The following is a 26,404-nucleotide window of genomic DNA, read 5'->3' as shown; positions in this document are numbered from 1 at the left end:
GATGAAAACTGTACATTCATTCTTTGGTGTTGGAAAGCTATATAGCCTTACCTAACATAATAGAAGAGGTGACAGCCTTGTGGTATTATCACTAGACTATTAGTCCAGCGATCCAGGTAATATTCTGGGGACCTCGGTTCAAATTCCACCATGGCAGATGGTGGAATTTAAATTCAATAATAATCTGGAAATAAGAGTCACGTGATGACCATGAATCTATTGCTGGTTGTTAGAACAAAGAACAAAGAAAATTACAGCACAGGAACAGGCACTTCGGCCCTCCAAGCCTGCACCGATCCAGATCCTCTATCTAAACCTGTCGCCTATTTTCCAAGGATCTGTATCCCTCTGCTCCCTGCCCATTAATGGAAAAATCCCATCTAGTTCACTAATGTCCTTTAAGAAAGGAAACTGCCATGCTCATCTGGTGTGGTGTACATGTGATTTCAACAATCTGGTTGACTCTTAACAGCTGTTTTTGCAATTTGGAAGGGTAATAAATGCTGGTTTTGCAAGCAATGTCCACATCCTGTGAAAGAATAAGAAACATTTATAGAGTAATTTAATGTAAGATTTGTTGTTTTGGAGGACAATAAATGAATCATGCTTGTTTCCTTGTTTATATGAATGTAAAATATTCCATAAAACAAGATGAAGAAGCCTAGGGAGGTCTCACTGTGTCTGCATGTTTAATGATTTTGTGCATAAAATCCCACTTTTTGCAACTTAGCTGCATTCGGCTGCACAGCAACATGATGGCACTTTGAAAACAAACTATTGGTTGTCAAGTTTTGGGACAGCCTGTGAACATGAAAAATACAATATACCTGGAGCTCAGCATTATGTAGGATAAACCACAGTGTAAAACAGTGTATGAAAGAAGTGAGAAGCCACTAAGAAAAAAAATAGGAAAAAGTTGAAATTTGAAGAATAAAAGTAATTTATAAATGTAGCAGAATGAGTAACTTAAACTAGCTGTGCTAAACAAGGTCCAACTGAAGGATTACAAGGAGTCAGATAGCTAAATGTAATATAACATACATTGGGTACAGGGCTCCTGGTGTTAGCTGATAATCTCTCCCCCATCCTTGAACACCACTGAAACAAAATTATCTTCCACATGCATACAGTAATAGGGCAAAATTTGCAGAAGGAAATTGAAGACTAATTCCACCCCCCGCAAACTCTAACATCCTACATCCCTACCTCCCTACCACCTTGCGCCCCCCCATACTGAGCCTAACACTGCTTTACCTTGTCTCTGTCTCCACTTGCTCTTTCCTCTTCCCCCTTCCAATTTGTTCCTTTATTTTCTTCCCATTAACTTTTTAGGAAATCCAATAACACTTTAAAGTGAGAATTTTAGCTATGAAGACAGGCCAGATAGGCTCGTTTATTTTTAGAGCAGAGAATGCTGGGTTAGGGGTGGCGGTCTTGATTGAGGTATACTAGATGATGAGGGACATATGGGGTAGCATAATTTTAAGGTGAAGGGCAGGAAGATCAGAGAGGATTTCAGGAAAAGATTCTTTCACAAAGTGGTGGGAATCTGGAATGTACTGCCTGGGATTACATTGGAGGCAGGAAACGTCACAACCTGTAAAAAGTAAGGCTGCAAGGAGAAGCCTGGGAACTATAGACCGGTGTGTCTGACATCAGTGGTAGGTAAGTTATTGGGGATTCTGAGAGACAGTATTTACATGCATTTGGAGAGGCAAGGACTGATTAGAGATAGTCAGCATGGTTTGTGCATGGGAAATCGTGTCTCACTAACTTGTTTGAGTTTTTTGAGGATGTTAATATGAAGATAGATGAGGGCGGAGCGGTAGATGTCTGCATAGACTTTAGTAAGGCATTTGACAAGGTTCTGCATGGTAAACTGGTTAGTAAAGTTAGATCACATGGGATTCAGGGAGAGCTTGCCAATTGCGTACAAAATTGGCTAGACGGTAGGAGACAGAGGGTGGTGGTGGACAGTTGTTTTTTTGGACTGGTGGCCTGTGACCAGTGGTGTTCCGCAGGGCTTGGTACTGGGACCAGTGTTGTTTTCATTTGTATAAATAATTTGGATGTGAATTTCGGAAGCATATTTAGTAAGTTTGCAGATGACACCAAAATTGGTGGGATGGCAGATAGTAAAGAACGCCATCTAAGACTATAAAAGAGATTTTGATCAATTGGGGCAATGATAAGTCAAACAAGGACAGAACTTACACAGTTAACGGTAGGGGCCTGGGGAGTGTTTTTGAACAGAGAGACCTGGGGTGCAGGTACATATTTCCTTGAAAGTTGCTTTACAGGTAGACAGGGCAGTAAAGAAGGCATTTGGCATGCTTGCCTTCATTGCTCAGACCATTTAGTATAGGAGTTGGAACATTATGTTGTAGTTGTACAGGGTGTTGGTGAGGCCAATTCTGGAGTGCTGTGTCCAATTCTCGTCACCCTGCTATAGGAAGGATATTAGTAACCTGGAAAGGGTGCAGAGAAGATTTATCAGGATGTTACTAAGACTGGAAGGTTTGAGTTATAAGGAGAGACTAGACAGGCTGGAAATTTTGTCACTTGAGTGTAGGAGTTTGAGGAGTGACCTTATGGAGATATATAAAATCATAAGGGGTGTAGATAAGGTGAATAGGAAGGGTCTTTTCTCTAGGGTAGGTGAGTTCAAAACTAAGGGCATAATTTTGAGGTGAGAGGAGAAAAATTTAAAAGGGACACGAGGGATAAACTTTTCACACAGGTGTTGGTTTGTATGTGGAATGAATTGCCAAAGGAAGTGGTAGATGCAGGTACAGTTACAACATATAAAAGACATTTGGACGGTACATGAATAGGAAAGGTTTAGAGGGATATGGGCTAAATGTAGTCAAATGGGACAGTTTAGTTTGGGAAACTTGGTTGGCATGGACAAGTTGGACTGAAGGGTCTGTTTCCATGTTGTATTATTCCATGACTCTATATGTACATGGATGAGCCCTTGGAATGTCGTAACATTCAAGGCTATGGGCCAAGTGCTGGAAAATGGAATTAATGGAGATTGATCAGCATAGACTTGATGTGTTGAAAAGTTCTTCTGCGTTTTATGACTCTAATTTCTAAGAAAGGAGGTTTTAGATTTCCTGACTCATTATGTAAATAGTCTAATGTCTTAAATTATTTTCCATTTAATTTTAAATGTTTATTCTTCTTGGTTTTCTTGATTTTGTTGCAGGTGTTTGCATCTCAGTTGTTTGTGCACTTGCTGAAATCTGATGCTTTCAGCATTCTGAAAAGGGATGTTTAGTCTTATGGCTAACTGCTGCAGCTGGCTAAAACGTTGGCAAGAACCTGTAAGGTATGATTTAAGCATTTCTAATTAAGTTGACCTGAAATATTAGCTCTGTTTCTCTCTTCACAGAAGTTTCCTGATCTATTTTTTTTAAGAAATTTTTTTCATTATTCCTGTAAGTGTAATACTTTTGGCTTTTTCTATGATTTAAGTATTACCTGAGACTATTATCATAGAAATTCCCAATAATTGGTCTGCAGTATTGACAAAGTACTTTCTAAGAATTATTAAACTTTTCACTTCTATTAAATTTTTGTATGATAATTTTATGATCTCCATGGATACAAATAAGTTTTTTTATTACAAAGGATGAATTTCCCAGCAAGCAACAGAAGTGAACTAAACAAAAACTTAATGTTTTAAGACTTTTACTGCAACTAACAACTAAAATCAACATTGATCAATTAATACTTAAGAGGCAACCATTACACCAAATTAGAACTACTTTTAGATTAACTAATTAATGTAATTCAGTAGTTCTTTTGCTGGCCGTAATATAAAATTACAAGAGTCCCAAATCATTCCCAAATTAGCAGGAGGCTTGCATGTCCCTGTCATACCAGGCTGCAACTTCCCAAACCAACTGATCATAGTGATTCCATAAACCTCCAAACCTCCTATCAGTTCTATCTTTTTGAAAAGAAAGCCAACTCTCACTAATTTAGTTGCTTATGTAGAAAACAGTTTTTGTTGTTATTCAAAGTACTAGCTGTGTTGTGTCTCTTTCTCTCTTTGTTTCTCGACATGTCTCTCTCCACAAAGCAATTATCCTTTTACTACATCAAGGTGTGAAAACTGCAACTGGAATTTAGTAGGATTTGGTTTGTGTTTCTCTATTCATGCCAACCAGATCATATAGGCCCATCTTCAAGCAAAGGTTTTGTACTACATCATCATCCCTCCTTTTCTAACACTACTAGTTTCCACATGTGTCACCTTACCACATTCTCTCAAAACCCCGCCTCCAACTTTAAATTGTTAGACTGCTTCTTCAGTATTCAAAATTGACTGAGCAAAACATTTAAGCCCTAAATCTTACGAGAACTGAAGTCATTTTCTCTGAATATCACTATAAACTCCCCTAGCTATATACGCTCCTGGTTGCTCCCACGATTGGTTACTGCTTGTCTACTTCTGATCAGACCACATCAATGCGCAAACATTTGCTGATTTTTCATGTTAAATAACCTTTTGGGCTCATCGTTCCCCCTTCCTGTTTGGTGCCAATGATCCAGTAAATCTGTTGCTGTCCTGCCTCAACCTCAGACTGGACAGCCATCTCTCCACAGTCACTATGTTTGCCTGGAGCAAGGCAGTTCGAGATTGCAGTTTGGAAACGCAAATCAGGGCCGGACTTATACACTTAATATTAAGGTCCTGGGGAGTTTTGCTAAACAAAAAGACCTTGGAGTGCAGGTTCATAGTTCTTTGAAAGTGGAGTCAGAGGTAGGTAGGATAGTAAAGAACGCGTTTGGTGTGCTTGCCTTTATTGGTCAGTGCATTGAATATAGGAGTTGGGAGGTCATGTTGCAGCTGTACAGATCATTGGTTAGGCCACTTTTGGAACACTCTGTGCAATTCTTGCCAACCTGCTACAAGAAGGATCTTGTCAAACTTGAAAGAGTTCAGAAAATATTTACAAGGATATTTCCAGAGTTGGAGGGTTTGAGCTATAGGGAGAGGCTGAATAAGCTGGGGCTATTTTCCCTGCAGTGCCGAAGGCTGAGGGGTGACCTTATAGAGGTTTATAAAATCATGAGGGGCATAGATAGGGTAAATAGCCAAGGTCTTTTTCCCCAGTGTGGGGGAGACCAAAACTATGGGGCATAGGTTTAAGGTGAGAGAGGAAAGGTTTAAAAGGGACCAAGATTTTCATGCAGAAGTATGGAATGAGCTGCCAGAGGAAGTGGTGGAGGCTGGTACAATTACAACAGTTAAAAGGCATCTGGAGGGGTATATGAATAGGAAAGGTTTAAAGGGATATGGGTCAAATGCTGGTAAATGGGACTAGATTTATTTAGGATATCTGGTTGGCATGGACAAGTTGGACCAAAGGGTCCATTTCCATATTGTACATCTCTATGTCTCTAAGTGCATCTTTGAGACCATTTCAATGGTTTTGCAACTCACAGTTTGGGAACCACTAACCTAGCCTGAGGGATGTGACTGCCTCCTGGAACAACGAATCCAGGTAAATTTCCCCCTCCCTGATGTATTACAGTATCCGGAAGTTTGGCTTCCAGCTTGTTAGCTGAGTCGATGTTCCCGAGCTACAGACTCTTTCACAGGATGTGATTGCTGCAGATGACACAGGTGTCCACCAGGTGCTACACCTACAAGACAACACATGTTTCTGAAAAATATAAAGAAAATTCAGTGTACTAGTTAGCTTGATACATTTGAGTTATTTAAATTTAGTTTTATTTTGAAATTAAATGGGTTTTGATGTGTCTGCACGTGATTGATCCTTGCAGTATTGCATCTAATTTTATCATTTTTGGCTTTCCAAAATATGACAATAGACCTTCATGATCCGCTTTGTGGCAGACATTTGTTGTACAGACTGTCTAAAGACTTGCTATAAGACAGCTATAAAGTAAATCGAGCAGCATTTTATTGCAAAGTCAAAGTAAGCATACAGGGAAAACACCCTCAAACTGCTCAAAAATGTCTCAACAATTCAACCACTCTCTAATGTATTTATCCCATTTTAGTAACATTACTTCATGGACCATAATTACATCACTGGATGATGTGCCCTTGTTTATGCTTTCAATTCTGCACTTACATGGTTATTTTAAAAATAAATCACACATGACTCTTGTCCCTGACATTGAACTATCCTGTCCACTATTTACTGTGACCTTCAGAACTTTCCATTTCCTCCGTTTGGTTCTCGTTTCATCAAGAATGGAAACTTATCATAAACAGCAATGTCCTAGCTGATCTAACCTTATAATTATCAGCAAACCCATTCCCCCTTAAGTCACCACTTATTCTCATGCTGTTCTGTCCATAAGTTACTGTTAGGCTAAGTCATTTCTGCAAATTCAGCAAGACTAAGCAAATTATATAGTCTTATGCACCAATCTAATTTTGAGCTTTAATCCTTTCAATTTGGATCAAACTGTTCTGTGAAAACACTATTAAAAGGATGCAAAGACTAATGTATTCCATTATGTTTTAGAGGAGAAGTGGATTGGGAGGAAGTGAGGGAAATCTTGACCACCTCCCGCCATCACTAAGAAGGAATGTGTTGAACAGGTGGAGACATTAGTTAAAAATGTTCAACTTTTGATTAGAAACTAAACCCAATTCCAGTACTTCCACTTTAGTGTTTAACAATGATGTGTTTCAGTTTTGGTGAGAAACCAACTTTCTGTAGTCTGTGGTTTAATTATTGAAAGAGGGTGGGATAGTTATTGGCATAATTAACAATTTATGAAATGACCAAAGGCTTGGTCAAAGGTATAGATTTTAATAACATCTTGAAGAAGGAAAACACAGTAGTGAGTGTAAGGTTTAGTGTGGGACTTCCAAAGCTTAGGGCTCAGGAAGCTGAAGGCATGGCTGCCAGTGCTCAGGAGATTTAAAATTAGGGATGGTGGTGAGGCTGGAATTAGAAGAATCCAGATATTTGAGAATTATGACACTAGAGAAGATTAATAGAAAGAAAGATGCGCATTCATCCAGCATTTTCATGATCCTCAGATGTCTTAAAGCATTTTATACAATCAATGAAGTTTTTCTTTGAAGCCTGCACATTGTTGTAAGCAGGAAATATGGCAGTTAATTTAAGCTTATGTTACAATCACAGCTGACTTTGTATCACAGACTGATTGTCATATTTTGTGTTTTTCATTTTTGGTTTTAATGAGATTGGAGTCTCACTGAAACAATACCAAAATAGGTGGTGTAGTGAACGGTGAAGAAGATTATCTCAGTACAATGGGACCTTGACCAGATGAGCCACAGGGCCGAGGAATGGCAGATGGACTTTAATTTAGATAAATGTGAAGTGTTGCATTTTGGTAAAGCAAACCAGAACAAGACTTATACAGTTAATAGCAGGGCCCTGGGTAGTATTGCCGAACAAAGAGACCTAGGGATGCAAGTGCATTGTTCCTGGAAAGTGGAGTCACAGGTAGACAAGAGTGGTGAAGAAGGTGTTTGGTATGCCTGCCTTCATTGGTCAGTGCACTGGGTATGGGAGTTGAGATGTCATGTTGTGGATGTACAAGACATTAATAAGGCCACATTGGAGTACTAGGTATAATTCTGGTCATCCTGCTATAGGAAGGGTGTAAAAAAGATTTGCAATGATGTTACTGAGACTGGAAGGTTTCAGTTATAAGGAAAGGCTGGATAGGCTGGGATATTTTTCCCTGGAAGGTGTGAGGCTGAGGGGTGACCTTATAGAGGTTTATAAAATTATGAGGCACATAGATAAGGTGAATGGACAAGGTCTTTTCCTCAGCATAGGGGTCTCTAGTTTGAGAGGGCATAGGTTTAAGGTGAGAGGGGAAAGTTTTAAAAGGGACCTGAAAAGCAACATTTTCACGCAGAGGATGGTGTATGTGGAACGAACTATCAAAGGAAGTGGTAGAGACCAGTACAATTAGAACATGTTAAAGACATTTGCAAGGATACATGGATAGGAAAGGTTTAGAGGGATATGGGTTAAACACAGGCAAATGGGATTTGTTCAGTTTAGGAAAACTGGTTGGCATGGAATAGTTGGGCCAAATGGCCTATTTCCACGCTGTATGACTCATTGACTCTGAGTAGAGGAGCAAAGGGGAGATCTGATTGATGTATACAAAATTATGAGAGGCATAAATAGAGTAGTTCATGAGAATTTTTCCCCATGGCAGGCGTGCCTAAGACCAGAGGGCATAAGTTGAAAGTGAGGAGTAAGTAGTTTAGAAGAGGTCTGAAAGAAAAAAAAAATCACCCACAGGGTGCCTGAGAGTGTGATAGAGTCAGGAACTCTCACAACATTGAAGAAATATCTGTATAAGCACTTAAAATTCCAGGGCATAGTAGCCTATGGACGAAGTACAGGTAAATTGGATTGGTGTAGTTTGATTCTTCTTGTTCAGCATAGACATGATGAACTGAAGGACCTGTTTCTATGCTGTATCATTCAATGCCTGTAATACTGTAAAATCATAAGAAATAGAAGCAAGCGTAGGCTCATTCAGCCCCTCAAGCCTGCCCCACCATTCCATAAGATTGTGGATGATATGTCCAGGCCTCAAATCCATTTTTGTGCTAGCTCTTCATAACCCTCAACTGCTTGATATTACAGAAGTCTATCTATCTCCTCTTTTAGTATTTTCAGTGATCTAATCTCCAGTGCTCTGAGATATAGAATTCTAGACATTCACAGGTCTCTGGGAGAAGAAATTCCTCTGCACATCAGTTTTAAACAAATATTCCTTATTCTATTTAACAATGCCCCCTAGTTCTAGATTCTCAACATCCACTCTGCCAAGACTACCTGGAATTTTGTATTTTCAGTAAGATCACACTCAGTCTTCTCAGCTGTAATGAATAAAAGCCAAACCTACTTTGCCATTCCTGGTAAGTCAACCCATTCATCCCAGGCACCAGCCTAATGAAATACTTTTGAATTATCCTCAATACCAGAATATTCTTTCTTAAATAGAGGAGTAAAACTGCACTCAGGATTCTAGGTGTGACCTCACTACTGCTTCTTACAGTTATACTGCCGAACTTACCTATTCTTAAACTTCAAACCCCCAAGCAATAAAGCAAAAACATTCCATTTTAGTCAATCTCTGCTTTTTTAAATATTTTGTCCAATCTTCTAACCTGTCATTCCATCTATGTACAATTATGTGTTTTTTCCTTTTATTTGAGACTAACATTTTTAGTTCCCAAAGGCCCCCTCTTGGAATTCCTTGTTGAAATGTATCTATTCTTTGTTTGCCCTTAAGTTTAACACTGCATCTGTATTACCCATACCTTAATCTAACTTGAAAGTTCATTTTATCCAGCTCTGCTTTCATTATCTCATAATTGCCCTTAGTTAATTTTAAAATAATATTCTTGGACCCACACCTCTCCCCCTCAAACTGAATGTAAAGTTTCAACAGAGTAAGACCACTGCTACTTAGGAGCACCATGACTGTGAGGTCATTAATTTATCCTGTTTCATTGCATAGTACAAGGCCTTATTGGTTCCAGAAAGTACTCATCTAATGAACAATCCCAAAAATATTCTATGAACTCATCTAAGCTTTCTTTGCACATCTAATTTTTGCAGTCTATATGTAGATTAAAAGCACCCATAATTATTACCATACCTTTCTGACAAACTCCATTATTTTTTCCTTTATACTCCATCCTACCATATAGTTACTAAGTCAGTTAGCTCAACTAGCCTAGATGGCTGGTTTGCAATGCAGAGTGACACCAATGTCATGGGTTCAATTCTCATATTGGTTGAGGTCACCTTGAAGGTCTTGCCTTCTTCCCCCAACCCCCAAAACCTGATATGTGACCCTTACCACCAGTGGTCTCTCTGCAATGAGAGAGCAGCCCTTGGTACTTTAGCAACTTTTCCTTACCGTTATATGGTTAAGGTTACGAGGCCTGTACACCACACCGACAAGTGACCGCTTAGCATTATCATTTCTCATCTCTATGCAAGCCACTTCTATTTCCAGACCTTGTATCATCCTCTGAATTGTGTTAATACCACTATTAGTTAACAGAGCCACCTGTCCAGATTTACTTAGTTCCTACCCTTCCTAACTGATCTGTACCCTTAAACATTCACGACATAAATATTCGAATTTATCAGTTGTCCTTTTTGTTAGTACTAAAGATAAAAAAAAGCCCGGAATTGGGATGCTTGGCATTAGTACCATTACTAATATAGAGAACTAAACTACTCAGGAGAGATAATGTGTCATAGAGTCATACAACATGGAAACGGACCTTTTGGTCCAACCAGTCCATGCCGAACATAATCCCAAACTAAGCTAGTCCCACCTGCCTACTCCTGGCCCATATCCGTCCAAACCTATCCTATTCATGTATTTATCCAAATGCTTTTTTAAATGTAATTGTACTCATATCCACCACTTCCTTAGGAAGTTCATTCCACATGCAAACCACTCTTTGTGTAAAAAAAAATTGCCCTTCATGTCTTTTTTAAATCTCTGTCCTCTCACCTTAAAAATATGCCCCCAGCCTTGAAATCCCCCATCCTAGGGGAAAGACAACTACCATTAACTCTATCCATACCCCTCATTATTTTATAAACTTGTATAAGGTCACCTCTCAACCTTCTACATTTCAGTAAGGAAAGTCCCAGCCTATCCATCCTCTCCTCAAAATTCAAACGTTCCATACCTGTCAACATCCTGGTAAATCTCTTTTGAACCCTTTCCAGCTTAATAATATCCTTCCTATGACTGGGCAACCAGAACTGGATATAGTCTTCCAGAAGATGCCTCACCAACGTCCTGTACAACCTCAACGTGACTTCCCAGCTCCTATACTCAGATTCTGAGCAATGAAGGCAAGCCTGCCAAACACCTTTTTAACCACCCTGTCTGTATGTGATGCAAACTTCAAAGAATATATGCCTGCACTCCTAGGCCTCACTGTTCTACAACACTACTCAAGGCCCTACCATTAAATGTATAAGCCCTACCTCAGGTTCAGGAACTAGTTGGGGTGGGCTGAATGAAACAGGGAGAAGCAGGACCATCTGAGATGGTTGGATTGTCGCCATCTTTGTGAACTCCATGGCCCAAAGATATTTTCCTCATTCACTTTGGCATTAAATTGAAAAAATGTTCCATGACTTCACCTTTGAATTCATCTTATATTTTTACAGTGGATCTTCAAAACCAGTTGCCCTTCCCTTTATGATTCTTTCTCTCCTGCAGTGCTCCCACCACCTTCTCTCTCTCCTGCTCTTTTTCTCTCCCTCTCCATCTCCACAATGATTTGAATTTGAATTTGCCAAGGATGTATTCCTGGGCCCCTACTCTTTGGCTGATGATGGTTTCCGTAGGCACTGGTCCAACGTATAATTTTATGGTGATGACAGGTAGCTTTACCTCAGCATTTTTTATAAAGACTATAATTGTTATTGATAAATCATTTTCAGGTTTTGCCCTCTTAAATTTATGTATTGTCAGTTCCTTGTACTTTGTTCCTTTGTAACATACTCAACCCAGTATTTTAACAGCGATCACGCTGATGCTACAGCAAGGTTGTGTCGTAATCAGGAAATTGTGATTTCTGTTAATTTTATGATTGAAAGTGTGCATGGCTCCAGCTTCATTCATGCTATGATATCTGACACCCATGGTCCAACATGCTTTTCTAAAGTATTGCAAATAGGCGAATTAATCTTGCCTAAATACAACCATGCTCTTTTCACAGGAAAGTAACTCTAGTGATGATAGGGTTGGATAATGCTGGGAAAACTGCAACTGTGAAAGGAATTCAAGGAGGTAAGAAATCTTTGGGGATCCGTTGAAACTTTAATTTAGTTCTATTTAAACCTCTCTGGTAGCTGCACATGCTGAAATATATTGAATTTCACATAAAATTTTGTCCAACAGGAAATTACAGATTTTGTAGCTTTTAAAACATTAAAACTAAATTTAAACTTCTTTTCACATTAGACCATTCAAATACTGTAGTGTGGCATTTTTCCCAACTAAGAAAACTAGGCTCGTAACAAACATGCCTATAAAATTTGAATCTGTTGTATCCATAGTTTTAGCACAATGGCCGCTGTTTTGCCAGCAAGACGATGTCTGTGCTGATGTGTTTAGACAACAGTAAGGAGATTGTAAAGCACACATATTGTGAAGCAGTCAGATCGTGACACTGATTTGACACCAATGCTACCATTTTCAACCTTGCCAATCTAGCTAATGCCCTTTCTTAACTTCTCGCTGTTGAACATGAATTTAATAACTGAAACGAAGCTCCAGTCAGTGCTACTCAAAGTGATCATCCACCCCTTTCATGATAATTGCTGATTATTCTGTCAAGGCCCTGTTTGAGTTCATGCAAGGGCATGGCATTTTAAGAAGTTGGTTAAAATTGAGTGGGAATGGTGCTGCAGATAGGGAAGCTCTTTGTTGTGAACTGCACCCAACTGTGAATGCTACAGTTGCAATTCCCCATGGCTGCAGCAAAAGAGCAAGATGAAGCAGAGTCAATAACGACGACAACCAACTCCTTGAAGAGAGAAGAGGAGGAAGAAAGATGAGAGGGGCTGTCAGCAGGATGCTTTCTTCTCCTTAGATCTTCTGGAACATTTCTCTTACCTCCACCTAAACCAGGAACAGTGTGTGCATAAACTTCTCTTTTCAAATGTCTGCCACCTTCTGTTACCAGACCTGCGGTTTAACAACTGAGAGGATGTCCCTGCCACTGTGAAGGTGACAGTGGCTCCTGAATTTCTTCATGTGGGCTTCTGAAATGGGCATTATACGTAACAACTTCATTGCTGTGTTGGAGAATTGACAAATGCTCTGTATATTTGAACAGAGAATTTATTGTGTTCTCTCTAAAAAGAGAAATGTAGGTAGAAGACATATGATTTTACAAATCTTATGGGATAGCAGGCTTCCCTGTTGAGCTTTTGACTGCATGAAACTGACTTTGCAGGTACAGGATCTCAATCTTGCAATGTACCACATCAGCAAATGTTTGTACTTGCTGAATGCACAGAAGGAATATTGCCATGTTCAGCACATCATGCTGTGAACTGTTCCTGGTAGTTTCACTCTGAAAACAGTCCAACTATTCCCTCAACCACTAGACTTCCATTTTCCTCTAGCTTTCTTCTTATTTAGAAGCTACTCTATTTTATCCGTTTTAGGTCACATGTGGGTGATCTATTTTCCTTCAGTGAAATCCAGTTGCTACAGATTGTTTGTCTTTTCATTTTATTTATCTGTCTATAACATTACATTTTCATCTTAACTAATTACATTATTCTTACCTTGGTATCATTGGTAAATTTAACATATTGGATTTTCTAATTTATTTAAGTCATTAATAAATATAATGAATAGTTGAGACGGTAACTTAGCTTATCGTGGGGCACTACTTGGGGCACTCTGCCAATTACAGTATCTGCTCTCTATTGCTACTCTATCTCCTTCTGCTCAACCAGTTTTCAAACCAGGTCAATAACTAGCTGTCAGTTCCATAGTCATCTTTCTATTAAGTAAAAGAATCAATTGGATTCATCAGATGACCTACCTGTTTCAAATCCATATTGGATTTTAAGCAAATAAAACCATTTATGTTACGTGAAGCTATCTAGTTGGTACAGGAGTCTTGACCACAATATGCGTACTGTTGATGACACTCAACCCTGCTGTAATCCTGGTAATCCTACTGAGACTACAAGACGCGTAGTCATTTCCTGCTGGCTTCTGTGATTCATAAGTGCCAAAATAAATTCTTTAAATCTAGAAAACAGTCCATTTGTGACTTGTTTTTGCAGGAATGCATTACAGCTATAGTATATATGCATTCAGCATAAAATGAATCTGTTGTGTTGAAATTTGCAGCTGTTGTCACTTTAGTGCATTGCTTGTGTCAGTTAATGGGCTTCTGGGATTCCTGTCACATGCGTAGATCTTGATGAAAATAATATCAGGTAGATTGATTGAAGGCATGGGGGAGTAAGTTTAGTATTTTTGTTTTCAAATCGGTATTCCTCTATTTTTGCTTGTTAATTGATTGAACATTGCTCCTAACATATGGTATCTTTGTATGTAAATTCAGTGGTTTCTTTTTTCCATTGTAAGATTCATTTGAAGTTTACGCAGTGCCTGAGAAATAGATTTAAAAGTTGAGGAATGTTTTAGTAGCAGTTGAATGTTTTCCAGTTTCTATCCACCTAAGTCCTCAGTCTCTGTGCTCCCGACAGGTATCTTTATATATCTTTTGTTCTTTAAATCTTTTCTTTTGTAGAGTCTCTAGAAGATTTAGCTCCCACAGTGGGTTTTTCAAGAATTGATCTAAAACAGGACAAGTTTGAAATCACCATCTTTGATTTGGGAGGAGGGAAAAGAATCCGCGCTATCTGGAAGAACTATTACTCTGAGTCCTTTGGCGTTATTTTTGTTGTGGATTCCAGTGATGTTGATCGAATAGAAGAAGCCAAAGAAATTGTGGCAGAGGTCATAAGGCATCCTAAGATATCGGGGAAACCTGTGCTAGTGTAAGTATGTCTGCTGAGCATAGATCATTTGATGTATGCAGTAGGTTTTGTATTTGTTTTCTTTTCCAGTGTCAGTATATGCACTAATAAAGGAATAAAAGTACTTTGATACAGTGCAACAACAACACATTGCACTGAATTTTAGTAAGTAAACATTTGGTCAGTGTATCCTGCTTCTGTGTGCAGTAGCCCCCAATTATCTGCCTATTAAAGTAAATGGTTGTAAGCTTGCATTATTATGGTTAATCTGTTGGACTTCACAGATTTAAGAACCTGTATGAAAGAGGAAAAATGCAGAATATCAAGGATAATATTAGAGCAAGTGAACTTTCCTGCTTTTGAGGCCACTGATGTGGTCTATGTGACCCAATGTAAATCGCAATGTTCATAGACTGTTTGCTTTTGCAGTAGAACATTATATGTCAGTGAGTCATAGGACAGCAATGTCTGACCGTTCAATTTTGACCGGATGATAAGTTGCTTGCGAATGAAGATACAAACTAAACTTCCCCACTCAGTGCTCAGTTCAACTCAAAACAAGCATTCTCTCCTTACAAATACAACTTTTGTCGAGCAGGTAACGGGGGACAGGGATGAGAAATCTGTGTCGTTTAGTGTAATTGCAACTTATAGGGAACACAATTCTCTGCTTTTGTTTCTTTTCCCCAATCTTGTCCTGGCCTGAGGTAGCCATCTGTCAGTCCTCTCACTTTAAAGTGCTACTTTCTGTCATTGGGAGGTGACAGAGTGGTAACATCTGATATAGTCTGAAGGAGTGCCTGAGACCTAATGGAATGAGGGAACTTGTGATAGATTTATTAATTAAGATTTTATTGGGTTTTGCATGATTACTTACTCCTCATGTGTATAGAGTCAGGAGGATGAGAGTTTTACGGAGTGTGGTGCACTAAATTCAAGCTGTTATTTTTTATTTTTTTGGGATGTGGGCATTGTTGGCTGCCCAGTATTTATTGCCCATACCTAGTTGCCCTTGAGAAGGTGGTGGTGAGCTAATGCCTTGAACCGCTGCTGTCCACCTGCTGTGGGTGGACCCACAATGCCATTAAGGAGGGAATTCCATGATTTTGACCCAGCAACAGTGAAGGAACGCTGATATATTTCCAAGTCAGATTGGTGAGTGGCTTAGAGGGGAACTTGAAGGTAATGTTGTTGTCATATATCTGCTGCCCTAGTCATTCTAGTTGGAAGTGGTCATCAGTTTGGAAGGTGCTGTCTAAGGATCTTTGGTGAATTTCTGCAGTGCATCTTGTAGATAGTACGCACTGTTGCTACTGAACGTCGGTGGTGGAGGGAGTGGATACTTGTGGATGTAGTGCCAATCAAGCAGGCTGCTTTATCCTGGATGGTGTCAAGCTTCATGAGTGTTGTTGAGACTGCACTCATTCAGGCAAGTGGGGAGCATTCCAATCACATTCCTGACTTGTGCCTTGCAGATAGTTGACAGGCTCTGGGGAGTTTCCGAGCCTCCGCTTGGTTTCACCGATGTAGAGGAGGCCACATCGAGAGCAGCGGATGCAGTAGACCACATTAGGATTTGCAAGTGAACCTCTGTCTGATGTGGAAGGTTTTTTTGGTTCCTTGGATGGAGGTGAGGGGGGAGGTGTAGCACTTCCTGTGGTTACAGGGAAAGGTGCCGGGGTGGTGGGGCTAGTGGGGAGTTTGGAGCGGACGAGGGAGTCGCAGAGAGCGCGGTCCCTACAGAAGGCAGATAGGGGTGGGGAGGGAAATATATCCATGGTTGTCGGGTCAGATTGCAAGTGGCGGAAGTGGCGGAGAATGATATGTTTTCTCCCCCCGGTCCAGGAAGTCCCCACCCACGTCCAGGACACCACCCACACCCTCCACCTCCTCCAAGACTTCCAATTCCCTGGCCCCCAGCACCTCATCTTCACTATGGACATCCAATTCCTGTACATTTGCATTCCCCACGCAGATAGCCTAAAAGTCCTCTGCTGCTTCCTCTCCCGCAGGCCCAACCAGTCCCCCTCCAGCAATACCCTCATCCACTTAACCGAACTCATCCTTACCCTTAACAACTTCTCATTCAAATCCTCCCATTTCCTACAGACTAAGGGGGTGGCCATGGGAACCCACATGGGCCCAAGCTATGCCTGCCTCTTTGTAGGATACGTGGAACAGTCCGTCTTCCGTAGCTACACTGGCCCCATCCCCCATCTCTTCCTCCACTACATCGATGACTGTATCGCCACTGCCTCGTGCTCCCACGAGGAGCTTGAACAGTTCATCAACTTTACTGACACCTTTCACCCCAACCTCAAGTTCACCTGGACCATCTCTGATACCTCTCTGTCTCCTTCCTGGACCTCTCTGTCTCCATCTCTGGTGACCGCCTCAAAACCGATATCTATTTCAAGCCAACCAACTCCCACAGCTACCTAGACTACACCTCCTCTCACCCACCTTCCTGTAAGAATGTGATCTCCTACTCCCAATTCCTCTGCCTCCGTTGTATCTGCTCCCAAGATGGGGCGTTCCACTTCCGAACACCCCAGATGTCCTCGTATTTCAGGGACCGCAACATCCCCCCCCCCCTTCAGTGGTCGAAAATGCTCTTGACCACATCTCTTGCATTCCTTGCATTTCCTGCATCTCTGTCCTCACATCCCCTCCCCACAACAAAAACAAAAACAAAAACAGAATCCCCCTTGTCATTATGTATCACCCCACTAACCTCCGGATTCAACGTATCATTCTCTGCCACTTCCGCCACATGCAATCCGACCCCACAACCAAGGATATATTTCCCTCCCCACCCTTATCTGCCTTCCATAGGGACCGCTCTCTCTGCGACTCCCTTGTCCGCTCCACACTCCCCACTAGTCCCACCACCCCCGTCACCTTTCCCTGCAACCGCAGTAAGTGCTACACCTGCCCCTACGCCTCACCCCTCACCTCCATCCAAGGAACCAAAAGAAACCTTCCACATCAGACAGAGGTTCACCTGCACATCCGCTAATGTGGTCAACTGCATCCACTGTTCACGATGTGGCCTCCTCTACATTGGTGAGACCAAGTGGAGGCTCAGAGACCGCTTTGTAGAGGACCTATGATCTTTTCGTGACAAACAACAACTTTCCAGTGCGAACCACTTCAGCTCCCCCTTCCACTCCCTGGACAACATGTCCATCCTGGGCCGCCTCCAGTGTCACAATGAGGTCACCTGGAAACTGGAGGAGCAGCACCTCATATTCCACCTTGGGAGCCCACAACCCAATGGTCTCAATGTGGACTTTACTAGTTTCAAAATGTCCCTACCCCCAGCCTCATCCCACGACCAACCCTCCCTCTCATCCCTGCCTCCTTGACCTGACACAACCTGCCTGTCTTCTCTCCCACCTCACTGACCAGTCCCCACCAGTGCCAATTTGCACTCACCTACCACTATCCCACCTACCTTCCCCAGCCCACACCTCCTCTCTCTATTTATTTCAGAGCTCCCTTTCCCCTCCCCCATTTCTGAAGAAGTGTCCCAACCCGAAACATCAGCTTTCCTGCTCCTTTGATGCTGCCTGGCCTGCTGTGTTCCTCCAGCTCCACACTGTGTTTTAATATTTATATGATGTATTGCTTATCTACGTTGATCTATAATATACAAACTTCGGTAATGTTATCCCAACTATTGCTAAGCTGATTTCTGGCTTTTTTTTGCTGGTATCTGGGATCATGGCAGCATTTATTGTCTATCCACAGATGCCCTTGAGAAGGTGCAAGTGAGCTGCCTTCTTGTATCACTGCAGTCTATTTGGTGTAGGTTAACCCACAAAGTTATTACGATGGATGTTCCACTCCGAAGGAGTTTGACCCAGTAACGTTAAAGGAGCAGGAATATATTTCCAAGTGAGGATGTGAGTGGCTTGGAGGGGAACTTGCACGTGGCGGTGTTCCCATGTATCTGCTTCCCTAGCTTGTCTACATGGTAGTGGTATTGGCTTTGGCAGATATTGTATAAGGTGCCCTGGAGAGTTTCTGCGGTTCAGTTTGCAGATCGTGCATACTGCTGCTACTAAGCATCGATGGTAGAGGGAGTGAATATTTGTGGATGTGGTGTCTATCAAATGGGCTGCTTTGTCCTGGATGTATCAAGCTTCTTGAGAGTTTTTCGAGTTTTTATACAATCTTACAAGTAGGGAGTATTTATTCCATCACACTCCTGACTTTAGCCTTGTAGATGATGAACAGGCTTTGCAGAGTCAGAAGGTGAGTTACTTGCTACAGGGCTTCCTAGCCTCAGACCTGTTGTTGTAGCCATTGTACATACATGATTAGTGCAGTTCATTGTGAAAGGTAACTTCCAGAATGTTGACAGTGACGGTAATGCATTGAATGTCACAGATCAGTGTTTAGATTCTCTCTGTTGGAGATGGTTGATGAGGCCAAAACATTGAATGTTTTCAAGAAGGAGTTTGGTAAAATTCTCAGGGCTAAAGGGGTCAAAGGATATACACAAAAGTAAGAACACGGTAATGTTCATTTTGAACCGAGGAGCAGGTGCGAATTGCCGAATGACTTATTTCTATTTCTGCTTTCATTGTTTTGATATTACAATTGCCTGGCACTTGTGCGGATGTAAGTTGCCACCTGACAGCCCAAACGTGGGTATTGTCCAAGCTATTTTGCACATGAGCATGGATGGCTTCAATGTCCTTGAGGATTTTATACATGTTTGTGGGATGTAGGTGTTGCTGGCATGGAAGAACTTTATCTGTCAGTGATGTAGTAATGTTATTTATTGTAGAAAATATCACAGAAACTATCTGAAAGCAAATGATGTGAATATCTAGCTTGATATGTTATAAGTAGTTATTACAGTGTTACTTTAAATAGTAATTATTAATGCTTTGTGCGATAAATATTTAGAAAGGATAAAGTTGCCAATCTCTTCTGGACCATAGGGCTTCTCTCTCCTTAGAGAGAGATGTTGATGGTGGTTAAATCTGAGGGCTACCATGCCTCAGCTGAGGAGAAAAGTTGAGAAGGAAAATTCTTCATGGTAACCTCAACCGGTGTGGGAATTGAACCCATGCTTGTGGCATCATTCTATAGCGCAAACCAGCCAACTAATTTTCATTGTCATTGCAGGATTTAAAATAATAATTTGACATGAAACCATTGTGTGCTGTGTATTACTGAAAGGGGTATGTTTCTGGAAGATATTATGTAGGTATTGAATCCATCTCACTGTCATTAGTACATCTTGATTACTGCTTTCAATCTTGAGGTCATTCACTATTGCATGTATTCCACTTGATAGACAGTAGGTGGTGTTGGAATACAGAAGTACATCCACAAAAAGGAGTTTGGTTTCTGTGCAACAACAAGACAATGAAATAGGTTTAAAATTAGTAAGAAATTATTGGCAGATTTTGCTCCCAAGTTATAAGGGAGGGTAACAATGCTCATCGTTACCTATGTGTAAATGGTACTGCAGCTTCAGTTGAGGGATGATTCATAATTAGGTGAAGATATTGAAAAATTGTGATGAGTTTCCTCACTACTCCTTAGATTTGTGCAAAAATCATTTATCCACGTTTTCACCATTAAACCGAACTTTCATGGAAGATATAAATTAAACTGGTCACAGAGAGTTAAGCTTTTTCACTTCAAACTTAACTATCTCTTTGACAGACTGAGAAGGGCTCTTTCCAAATTGAATTTCAGAAGGTGGTAGTGAGCTGCCTCCCTTGAGTTATGTGCTCAGGGCCTTGTTTGGGAGCATGTTGATGAGGTGGTGTCAGAATGTCAATAGAATTAGGCTATTTGGTCCTCCAAATCTGTTCTACCATGATTGGTAAGATCATGATTGATTTTCTGCCGCAGTTCTGCTTTCTCATATGATTTCTATATTCTATTATTATCCAAAGAATTGTCAGTCTCTCTCTGTTGAATGTACTGAGCTCTTTGGGGCTGGTATGTCTAAAGATTCATAACTCTTGTCTCCGTTCTAAATGGATGACTTCTTGTTCTGAACTGTGGTCCCCTAGTTCTAGATCTGCCAGGCAGGAAAGACATATTCCTAGCACCTACCTTTGTCACCCCTTTAAGAAATATATAGGTTTCAATGAGATTACCTTGCATTAGAGAATAAAGGCCCTCTGTATTCAATGGAACCTCATGGGACAAATCCCATATCTCCTGAATCAGTCTAGTGAACCTTCATTGCACTCCTTCAAAGAAGAATATTCAACCTTGGTTAGTGGACAAAAATGTTCAATGGAGATCTTTTCAAGGTTATGTGCAATTGCAGTGCTTCAATCCCCTTTAAAGAAAAGCTAACATATTGTTTGCTTTCCAAGTTGCTTGTTGAACTTGCGTGTTAACTGTAAGATTTGTGTGTAAGGACGCCCTTTGAATATCACTTCTTTTATGGAAGAAATATCAATATTTTCCAGCCTCTCATGATTTAAAACAATATTATGTTTTTCTATTTTTTTTGCGAAAGTGGATATCTTTACATTTCTCATTATATTCCATTCTGTTTTCTAGACCGTTTGCCTAACTTGTCTATATCCTTTTGCGGCCTTCATTGTGCCCTCCTGATCTCATCTAATATTGTATCATCAGAATACTTGAATCCTTTACACTCAGTTCTTTCATTTAAGACTGATAGAAATTGAACTTTAGCTATTGTTATCACTGATTCATCGGATACCCCACTAGTTATATCCTGCCAGTTTGCAGGTGACTGATTTATTCTTACACTCTGTTTTCTGTCCTTTAATCATTCCTTAGTCCAATCTATTCTGCCCAATCCCATAAACTTTAACTTTTGTCTAATAACCTCTTGTAGAGCACCGTTATCAAATGCTTTTTGAAAATATACGGCCTCATGTTGCCCTTTATCTATCCTACTAGCTGTAATCTCAACAACTTTCAGATTTGTGATATATTATTCTCCTTTCATAAATGAGTATTGACATTGCCTGAACATGTTATGATTTTCTAAGTGCTCTGTTATGACATTCCATAATAGTACACTCTAGTTTTTTCCTTCGTGCCAAAGTCGAACTAATTGGTTTGTAGTTTTCCAATTTCTCTCTTGTTCTTTCTTGGATTTCAGGGATATGTTTATTGCCTTCCAATCCATCTTCCAATTCTTCTTACAGATTCTAGGAAATTCTAAAAGTCAAAAGTAATGCAACTACTATTTCTGTAACTACCTTGTTCAGATGGATGCAGGCCATTAGGCCCGGGAAAATGATTTTATCCCATTAATTTATCCAGCACTGTGTCTTTACTAATAGTAATTTCTTTATGCCAAACTCAAAACGAGAGAAGGAACAAAAGGTTAAAAAGATGAATCAATGAAGAACTGAGACAACAAGTCTAATACTGTCTCGGATTCTCCAGCATCTGCAGTTCCTACTATCTCTGATTCAATGAAGAACTGGTGTATTGTTCAGGGATTCAGGTTTTTGTACAATTGGAATATCTTTTGGGATAGAAAAGACCTATTCAAAAAGGATGGGTCTAACCTAAACTGGAAAGGGTCCAATATCTTAGCAGAGAGATTTCATCATTCTCTTAAGGGAGACTTTATACTGATAGAGAAGGCGATTGGAGGAATTCTAAGTAGCACTGTAAATGGAAGGATTGATGGGGTAGGTTCTAAATGTGAGGAGAGCATGTCAATTAGAAAAAAAAAGACGAGAGAGTCATAGTCTGTAGTAACTCTGAAGAACTAAATTGCATTTATTTCAATGCAAGGAGTCTTACAGGTAAGGCTGATGAACTCTGGGCATATTTAAGAAGATGGGATTGGGACATCATAGCTGTTACAGAAACTTGGCTGAGAGATGGACAAGACTGGCAGCTCAATGTTCCAGGTTTTAGATGCTATAGGAAGAATAGAAAAGGAGGTAAGAGAGGAGGAGGGGGGGGGGGGGGGAACATTTTTGATTAACAAATACATTACTGCTATAAGTAGGGAAGATATTTCTGAAAAATCATTCAGTGAAAATATATAGGTAGAAATTACAAATAAGTAAGGAAAGATCATTTTGATGGGATTATACTATAGACCCCCAACAGTAAGAGAGAAATTGAGAAACAAATATGCAGGGAGATCACAGATATATGTAAGCATAATAAGGTTGGAATAATGGGGGGTTTTAATTTTTCCAAACATTGACTGGGACTACCATAGTGTTAAAGGTTTGTGTGGTGAAGAATTTGTCAAATGTGCTCAAGAAAATTTTCTTTATCAATATGTGGATGCACCTACTAGAAATGGAGTAAAACTAGACCTTCCTTTGGGCAATAAGGCAGGTCAGGTGACTGAAGTAAAAGTGGGGGAACATTTTGGGTCTAGCGATCATAATTCTATTAGTTTAAAAATTGTTATGGAAAAGGATAAGCCTTCCATAAAAGTTAAAGTTTTTAATTGGAGTAAGGCAAAGTTTAATGGTTTGAGACAAAAACTTTCAAAAGTTGATTGGAGTAGACTGTTCGCAGGTAAAAGGACGTTTGACAAGTGGGAAGCGTTCAAGAGTGTGATGACGAGAGTTCAGATGCAGTATGTTCCTGTTAGAGTGAAGGGTAAGGGTGGTAAGATTAAGGAACAATGGATGAATAAAGGTATTGAGGTCCCAGTCAAGAATAAAAGAATTGGGCATTCCTAAGAGAGAAATCAGGAAGGCAAAGAGGGGATATGAGGTAGCATTGGCAGATAAGATTAAGGATAATTCACAGAAATTCTACAAATACATTAAGAGCAAGTGGGTAACTAGAGAAAGGGTTGGGCCTCTTACAGATTATGGAGGTCATCTTTGTACTGAACCCCAGGAGATGGGAGAGATTTTAAATGAATATTTTGTGTCAGTTTTTACTGTGGAGAAAGAAATGGAGTCTAGAGAATGCAGAGAAATAAACTTTGATGTTTTAAAAACAGTTCACATTACAGAAGAGGAGGTTTGGGAGGTATTAGAGAATATAAAGGTGGATAAATCTCCAGGACCTGATCTAATGGATCCCAGAATGTTGTGGGAAGTAAGGGAGGAAGTTACAAGATTCCTTGCAAAAGTATTTGTGTCATACAGGTGAGGTGCCTGATGACTGGGAGATGGGTAATGCTGTATTTTTGTTTAAGAAATGTTGTAAGGAGAAACCGGAAAACTATGGACCAGTGAGTCCGACTTTCTTTGTAGGTAAATTGTTGGAAGTGATTATAAAAGATAGGATTTATGAATATTTAGAGAGGTAAAAGTTGGTTAGGGATAGTCAGCATGGTTTTGTGTGAGGAAAATTGTGTCTCACAAACTTGATTGCATATTTGAGGAAGTTACCAAAAAGATTGATAATGGCAGAACAGTAGACATTTTTTATTTGGATTTTAATAAAGCCTTTGAGAAGGTTCTGCATGGTAGACTAATTAGTAAAGCCAGTCTCATGGGATTCAAGGTAAACTTGCCAATTGGATACATAATTGGCTTAACAGGAGAAGACAGAGAGTAATGGTGGAGGGTTACTTTTCGGACTAGAGGCTGGTGACCAGTGCTGTTCCACAGGGATCGGTTCTGGGTCCTCTTTTGTTTGTCATTTATATAAATGATTTGGACAAGAATATTGAGGCTTGGTTAGTAAGTTTGCAGATGACACTGAAATTGGTGGTATAGTAGACAGTGAAGAAGGTTTTCTAACATTACAAAGGGATCTTGATCAAATGGGTCAACTGGCTGAAAAATAGCAGATGGAGTTCAACCTGGATAAATGCAAGGTATTGCATTTTGGTACAACAAACAAGGATAGGGCTTATATAAGTAATGGTAGGGCCTTGGGAATTGTTGTAGAATAGAGGGACCTAGGGGTGCAGATACATAATTCTTTAAAGTTTCTGTCACATATAGACAGGGTGGTTAAAGAGGCATTTGGCACGCTTGCCTTCATTGCTCAGTCCTTTGAGTATATGATTTAAGATATTATACTGAGGTTGTACAGGATGTTGGTGAGGCCTCTTCTGGAATACTGTGTCCAGTTCTGGTTGCCCAGTTACAGGAAGGATATCATCAAGCTGCAAAGGGTTCAGAAGAAATTTACCAGGATTTTGCTGGGCATGGAAGGTTTGAGTTATAAAGGTAGGCTGGGACTTATTTTTACTGCAGTTTAGGAGGTTGAGAGGTGCACTGATAGAAGTTTACAAAATAATGAGAGGTATAGATAGAGTTATCTTTTCCCGATGATGGGTAATTTCAAGACTAAGGGATACATTTTTAAGGTGAGAGGAGAGCGATTTAAAAAAAAACATAGGAGGCAATGTTTTCATACAGAGGGTGGTTTCCTTGTGCAATGAACTTCCTGAGGACGTGGTGGATGTGGATACAATTACAGTGCTTAAAAGACATTTGGATGGATACATGAATAGGAAAGGTTTGGAGGAATATGGGCCAGGACCTGTCAGTTGGGACTAGTTTAGTTTGGGATTGTGTTTGGCATGGACTAGTTGGACCGAAAGACCTGTTTTCGTGCTGTATGACTCTGTGACTCTATGTTCCTCATTCTTGCTAGACCCTTGGTAACTAGTTTGTCCAGAATTTTATTGTGTGATAAATATAAAGTATTTATTTAGCATCTCCACTATTTCTTTATCATCTGTTATCATTTCTCTGGTCTATGCACCAAAGGGACCCATGTTAATTTTAACTAATTTTTTTTTTACATGTCTATAGAAGCTTTTATGATTTGCTTCATATATATTTCTTGTTTGCTCACTATTCCTTTTCCTTTTTATGGATTTCTTGGGTCACCCTTTGAATTCTAAAGTTTTTCCAATCCCCAGGCTTGGTGTACTGTCTGACAACATTATATGCAACTTAATTCACTATTATCATGGTTGTACCAAGTATCCTGTGAGGTTTTTATTCTTTAAAAGGATGTATACTCATTGTAAATTGTAAGCTAATTCTTTAAATATTAACCATTGCTTATCTCTGAAAATATCTTTAAGCTAATTTCCAATCCACGTTGGCCAGGCTGCCCTTCGTACCTACACGGTTGTTTTGTTCAGGTTTCAGCCCATCTTTGCAGTCTTAATAAATCAAATCTTAAATAAAAATCTGTCATAAGCTGACTACTCTTCCTTGTTTGTCCTTCACTACAAGAATAGCCTTTTTCAATCGCGCAGAACTACATCTAAAATAGCCTGTTCCTAATTCTTCTTCAACATACTGATCTGGAAAACTATATTGTATACATTCAATTAACTTCTCCTTATTACAGTTACTACTGCAAGGTTGGTTTGCCCAATCTGTATGAAGATTACTGTCCCCATAATACTTAATTATTGTGATAATTTTGTTATATGCACTTCTAATTTCGTGATTGATATTCTGCCTAATGCTGCCACTGCTGTTAGGAAGGAAGGCTACATTTTTTCAGGTTTGAAAATCAGCCATCAACATGTGAACAACCTGAAGTTACAGATCAAAACTTTGGTATTTTTGCTGTGTTTCTGTTCAAAATTTGAAGACCACTTAAAATCAGTTCATTATCATGCCAGTAATTTAAAATCAACTGAAGAGATAGTTCTGTTATCATAACTTAATTTATTTTAATGAAATGTAATTACTTTTCAGTCTAAAAATTCTCCTTGAATGTGATTTGAACATTTTAACTAATCAAATGTTATTAGTTCGTAAATCGAAGAACAAGTACAATTACAAATGCTAAATAAATATAAAGGTAGAGCTTGCATTTCTTTAGTGCCTTTCACAATAAGCCTCAAAACGAGACTAGCATGGTCCCAAAAACAGCAATAAGATATTGTTTGAAAGTTAAATATTGACTTGTACAGTAGGAAA

At 39.8% G+C, this 26,404-nt stretch overlaps 1 protein-coding gene across 4 annotated transcripts in view; it reads left to right on the top strand.

Moving 5' to 3' along the window:
- The window catches only part of arl13b (ADP-ribosylation factor-like 13b), a 76,722-nt gene that overhangs the window by 5,044 nt on the left and 45,274 nt on the right, over positions 1–26,404 (top strand). For all 4 annotated transcript variants that reach the window (XR_007263231.1, XM_048602975.1, XM_020528329.2 and 1 more), the window contains exons 2-4: positions 3,212–3,334; positions 11,759–11,829; positions 14,321–14,570. Coding sequence is in view for 3 of the 4 variants with exons in the window: in XM_048602975.1 (XP_048458932.1) it covers positions 3,276–3,334; positions 11,759–11,829; positions 14,321–14,570 (380 nt within the window). In the remaining variant the exon portion in view is untranslated. The remainder of the gene's footprint in view (positions 1–3,211; positions 3,335–11,758; positions 11,830–14,320; positions 14,571–26,404) is intronic.

The sequence above is a fragment of the Rhincodon typus genome, chromosome 11, assembly GCF_021869965.1.
Source record: "Rhincodon typus isolate 14 chromosome 11, sRhiTyp1.1, whole genome shotgun sequence".
NCBI classification, from domain to species: domain Eukaryota; kingdom Metazoa; phylum Chordata; class Chondrichthyes; order Orectolobiformes; family Rhincodontidae; genus Rhincodon; species Rhincodon typus.
This window is presented reverse-complemented; position numbering and strand designations above follow the sequence as displayed.